General features: G+C 41.2%; 1 protein-coding gene across 3 annotated transcripts; it reads right to left on the minus strand.

Annotated features, from left to right (window-relative positions):
• Positions 1-342: 342 nt before the first annotated feature.
• LOC103717027 (protein TIFY 6b-like) lies at positions 343-4,681 on the minus strand. 3 transcript variants are annotated; one of them, XM_008805255.5, is made up of 7 exons: positions 4,357-4,681; positions 3,039-3,101; positions 2,675-2,949; positions 2,502-2,592; positions 2,048-2,405; positions 1,144-1,201; positions 343-789 (listed from the first exon to the last, which is right to left on the minus strand). In XM_008805255.5, exons 1-7 carry the CDS (start codon positions 4,414-4,416, stop codon positions 591-593), a joined length of 1,104 nt encoding a protein of 367 aa, XP_008803477.4. In that variant the 5' UTR covers positions 4,417-4,681; the 3' UTR covers positions 343-590. The 3 variants fall into 3 exon arrangements, with proteins under 3 accessions (XP_008803477.4, XP_008803476.4, XP_008803479.4); XM_008805254.6 differs by having other exon boundaries at positions 3,039-3,235; XM_008805257.6 differs by lacking the exon at positions 3,039-3,101 and having other exon boundaries at positions 4,357-4,679.
• Between the last annotated feature and the right edge of the window lie 749 nt (positions 4,682-5,430).

A 5,430-nucleotide genomic window follows, 5' to 3' on the forward strand; every position in this document is an offset into this window, starting at 1 on the left:
GCAAAACCAGAAGGAAATGAAAATCTGGGAAAGAAACCTAACACTTCAGCGCTAGTATCACCAGGTTAGACCTTTCATTTGTTTCTCAACAGAGGGCTTTGATTTGAACACTACTAAAAAAACCTATGATCCATCCGCATCTTCCTCTGGTCAGAGGAAAAGCATGGACACAGTCCATTTGTGTCTCAAAATATGTTAGGTGCTTCGGTGCTTTTGGTGCAGAGCCAACTGACCGGAGTTAGACAAAGCCCAGAATCTGACCAAAATCAAAAGGAAATTAGACATTGTACACATTTCATCATACCACCGGTAGCATTCACAGTTAAAGGAAAAACAAAAACAGAAGAGAATTTTAAGAGCTATAACCATAATCAGTATCGTTTCTACAATATGGCAATAGGAAATAGAAGGGGCAAAAATAATCGAAGTTTTTACAGAATAGCTCTCTCGTTAGTTGTTGAACTCTTCTGATTACATTCAAATATAGAAGACTTCTACATAACCAAATATATTATAACAAGCTGAGGATCCCAAATGAATGACGGACTGCAGTTGCAGAAAGAAGGGGATGTCGAAATATATAAATAAGCTTATATCTCTAATTTTGTACTTGGGGACTCCCTGCTATCTGCACTATTCTTCTGCTGGCCCAAACACCATGAGTCCTCCCGATTGCTTGACAAGGCAATATCAATTGATGAGGATTTGCTAGATACATCAGCACACTCAAATCCTGCAGCATTTTCTGGGGATTTCTTCACACAAGAGTAAGGTGCAGCATTTGTCACCCTGTAGCGAAAATCAAGGAGTTAAAAAAAAAAAAGAGGAGCTCAAAAGTTTACATAAAATTGAAATAGAAAATGGGAAAACGTGAATGAGCTTCCTCAGCCAAATAAATGAAAGGAACTTTAGGTTGAAACAAATATACAATGTCATCAAATAAATGCACCACAATTCTGAAAGTGGACAATTTCCTATAAAATATATACTCAGACAGGAAAAGGTACAAACCACATACTCAAACTACCGCAAACTCTCCATTTCTCGAATTTAGTAAAACTATAGTATCGTAGCGGAAATGCAACTCTTCGAATATAATCAAGTACAGGCAAGTAATATTTGGAATTAGCATGAAAGTTTTACCTTTCCTTTCGTTTCTCCAAGAACCGGGCTAACGATGCCTTCCGAGCTTGGGGTACAGCTGCAAATACAAATCACCCATTTATTCAGATGCAGTTATTAATATTAAGATAGCACTAGATTTGATTGGCCAATGTAATTAATAATAAGACTAATGAGAATCTTTGCCTACGAGAAGCAAGGAGCTTCAGTATGGTGCATTTGGTGCAAAAATGGAATACAAGGATCTGTTTCAAACAGATGCTATCCAATTCTCGATCTTGTATACAAGATACTACGAAGTATGGTCATGGATACAACACAATATGGACACACCAATGCAATAAATCCAGAAAAAATAGGATATAGATACAACACGGATACCGAAAGAAATAAAATTATTGCCATATGTGAGTTCATTCTATATGGCAGATTTAATTCTTTCTCTTTTTTTTTTGGTACCATACGACAGAACTTATAATTGTTTGGCTTATTAGAAATTCTACAGTTTAAACTCTTCATCACTCTGTTTTTACAGGCTTTGTCTCTTGCTTCAAGCACACACAATAATGAACGATGTGCATTACATTGACAAACTATTAGATCCAGGTACGAGTAAAATCAAAACCTAATTTAATAGTCCAACCCACAAAAGTATGTTGGACGTGTTTGACAAGTATTTGGACCCTATTCTTGTCATATCTAATCTCATTTTCGCCAAAAAAAAAATGATGTTTCCAGAAAGAATATAACATGTATAGAGTGTTATCAAAAGTATATCAGTTTCCAATAGTAAAAGTTACAGACATGACTACTTTGGTGAAAATATCATGCTTAAAAAGAGATAAAAACCACGTTGAATTGTGCACAGCAGATTACTATGAAGGAACAAAAATTGTAACTGATACACAAATAATGCAACAAATACCTGTTGGCATGATAGTTTCAGCAGAAGTAGAGCCTGATGCAGCAGTGAGAGTTTTTGAAGTCCCGTTTTGGATTGTGGGAGCCAGTAAGCCAAGAGACTTAACCACAGGAGTATCATCATTGGCAGTAGAACGACTACCAGAGTGAGGCCCTGTTTGAGAAGTACCTGATAATGGGCTAGAAAGGCCCGAGCAAGGTGAAGCCACGTGGCTCGGTGCAGGGGTCTGGTTCTGATTTGTATTTAAACCATCAGATCCTGCTACTTTGGTCGGGGCTTGTGCAGGTGCTTCAGATTGTGGATTCACAGCATTTGAGGTCGCATTAGATCCCTTGCTTGCTAGCAACATAATTGCTTGAGCCTACAACATGAATACTTTGTAAGAACTAGCCTCAGAGCCACAAAATCTTCATTTTTTTTTTAGAAGTTATCAAATTTCATCCATGTAATCCATTACCTTGTCCAGTGGGACATCATTATAGACATTCACAGAACCTGCATAAAATATTGTTAACTGTGCGGTAGTGGAAGCTGGCTTGGTTATACTCCTACAAAATTCCATTTTGGAATTAGTTAACAATTAAAGAACCTCCTAAAAATAAGCATAGAACAAAGTATTTTTGCACTTACCTTTGAGCAAGGGCTCCAACCACAGAACCCCCAACAGGGCCGCTGACTGCAAGCCCTCCTCCAAAAGGCTGCTGCTTTAAAGGGTTGACTGCAAGACTCGAACCACTTGGTACACCTTGGACCTTGAAGAAAGGGCTGCTCATGGCAACTGGGATGGAGTGATGTGCGACGACTGGGAACATTCTAGGCTCGTTTGATTGGTGAGCAGAAGAACCAAAGGAACTTGCATGAATCCCGTATTGGTGGATGCCTTGTCTATCGAGACTGAAGGATTTCTGCAAGCTCAAATGACAAAAGTTTTAGTTCAATATCTTGATCAAAACAAGTAGTGTGATGCCAAGATCAGTTTGACAATTATTGAGACCTGTGGTGCTAATGCAAGGGAGGACTTGTGACTGGCCTCAAAGGCATCGACAGTAGATATTGGCTGAAATCCAGAAGAGAACTGATCAAATACAATCTTCCTTGGTCTCTCTTCATGTTGTTTGAAGGACATAAACGGCTGCATAGCAGTGGTCTTGCTCGAGAAAGGCCACGGCATAGCAGAGCTTCCTATGTGGACTGCAAATTCCACAAACTAGATATGTAAGGAAAATGGGAATGAAGAGGAGAATGAAGAAATTTCCCTCTTCTCGCTTTTCACCCACCAAAATTAAAAAAAAAAAAAAAGGTTCTTCAGACATGATTGCTAGAAACCATAACTGACCTTTACAGTCTAGTTAGTGCTAAATTGCCAGTATTGGCACTAAGCTGCATAAGTCTATGCAAATGTCATGAATTAAGTATAAAATAATCCATCACCAATTTCAATCTTTTAACCTAGAAAAATAACAAAATTTATATACCCAAATTTGTAAACAACTATGTCAGCAATTACGAAATGAAAAGCTTTTCCCAAGGATAGTCTGTAAACTCGAACACTATGAGCCTCAGGTTTGAACTACTAACTAAAATCTTGGAATTAAATACCAAAAATACATCCAAATGAACCAGATGAACGCAGTATGACATGATTGGGTTCCTTCTCAAAAGATAACAGTAATCCAACTATAGGAAAAAAAAATGCAACTAAACCTTAATTTATGATCAAAAGAGGGTCCTCAACAGCTGCAGCTAAATTTTATCAGCTAAACATGATCTTCACTCATAAAAAGAATAAAATCCAAATCCACGTTCAATATCACAGACAAATAACAATCCCAGTTCAAAGCATGGAAGAAATTTTAGATCGCCAGCAACACCGCTTTCCTTACTTAGTAATCGAGAATCATTAATAAGCAGGGGTGTTTTGGGAACACTTGCAAAATCCAGCGATACAAATCTGTGCAAACTTACAAAACATGGCTGCAATTAAAGAAACAAACCCTAATCCTGCGATTCCAACAATAACTTCTAAAAAAGCAATCAAAACACCAAATCCACAGGGAAAAAAAAGACACCACTCCAGTAAACAAAAATCATCAGAAAACAATTACAGCTCAAATATTTCATCAATACCTTCCAAATTTACACCAAAACCTTCACAAAAACCCACTTTTCTTGAAGAAAGACAAAAGAAAAAAAACATCGAACAGAGAAAAATACTAGACACTAAGAATCTCAGCAACAATTAAATCAAAATGATTGCTTTTTTTTACATATTTCGAGTAGAATCGAAGGTTTCAGAGATAAAATAATCCGACCTGAGTCCTGGCGGCTCCCCCTGCCGTCCTCCTTCGGCGGCGGTCCGGAATTCTGGGCATTTATTCCCAGAAAGTCCCTCTCCATCGCAGATCTATTTCGCACCAGGCCTAATTGTCTTCCGGAGAAACCCCTCCTACCTCTGGAAGAAACTCTTCCCAAAATACACCTACACCTCACGAGCGTCCATCCTCCGTCCTTTACTTCTCTCTCTCCCCCTCCCTCCCACCCCTCTCTGCAATGCCCTACTTCCTTTCTTCCCTTCCTCGCAGCTGGAGAAAAACCGAAGCCTCTAATTTCTTTCTATTTTCTCTTGCCTTTTTTTATATAATTACCCCTTTAACGTGGCCATATAACTTTACAAGTTCCTGGGCCCAACCCACGAGCGCGAGATCTAAGCCGTCCGATGGCGGGGCCCTCGCGGGCGCCACCTGCCGATTAACGGGCCCGTCCGGTCACAGCGACCGGCTGGTCCAGTCACCTCCCACGTGCGCGTACCGCAGGATTACCCCCACTCCCCCCCCCCCCCCCCCCCCCCCCGCCTATCCGCGGAGCCGATCCAGTCGCGTTGTTCGCCGTGCGCCTGGCGCCGGACACGTACAGAGCCACGTCGCCGTCGGGCGTGACGCCCACGGCGAGGAATCCGGGCGCCGGTCCCAATCAGCTACACATCACGAGAATGGTTCCCCTCGGCGATTATTTGGACAAAGGACGCCGAATGTGGTGTCCCGCGGAGGAGAGATGTTACGGTGTTACGCGATCGGGATAACCTCATAAGCGTCCGATTGAACGTGGGTTGCATCACGTGGTCGGAATGTTGTTCACGTGTTCGTTATGCGGCAGTAATTTATATCGGCGTTATGATGAGCTTGGGTTATGGAGATTCATTTTTGGGCATGTGCGCCAAGCAAACTGCTCCACAGGTCATAGAACTTTTCAGTTGCAGGTGGAGGCCGGTCACCACCGGCTTTCGGCAGGTCGCCGGTCTCAGATCGCGGCAGGTCCCTTTCGACGTCATGATCAATCAAGTTTGGAGGACACCTCGTCTTCACATAATGCATTTTTTTTTTGCCCCC

The sequence above is a fragment of the Phoenix dactylifera genome, chromosome 5 (assembly GCF_051530095.1).
Source record: "Phoenix dactylifera cultivar Ajwa chromosome 5, Ajwa_hap1_PhDact_Kaust_v1.1, whole genome shotgun sequence".
Taxonomy (NCBI): domain Eukaryota; kingdom Viridiplantae; phylum Streptophyta; class Magnoliopsida; order Arecales; family Arecaceae; genus Phoenix; species Phoenix dactylifera.

Excerpts from the sequence above, each read along its gene's own strand:
- LOC103717027 (XM_008805254.6), bottom strand. The coding sequence starts at position 4,441 with ATGGAGAGGGACTTTCTGGGAATAAATGCCCAGAATTCCGGACCGCCG. Across the intron at positions 3,236-4,356 it reads GGGGAGCCGCCAGGACTCAG|TCCACATAGGAAGCTCTGCT; the intron begins GTCGGATTATTT and ends TGGAATTTGCAG. Across the intron at positions 1,202-2,047 it reads TGAAACTATCATGCCAACAG|CTGTACCCCAAGCTCGGAAG; the intron begins GTATTTGTTGCA and ends TTGTATTTGCAG.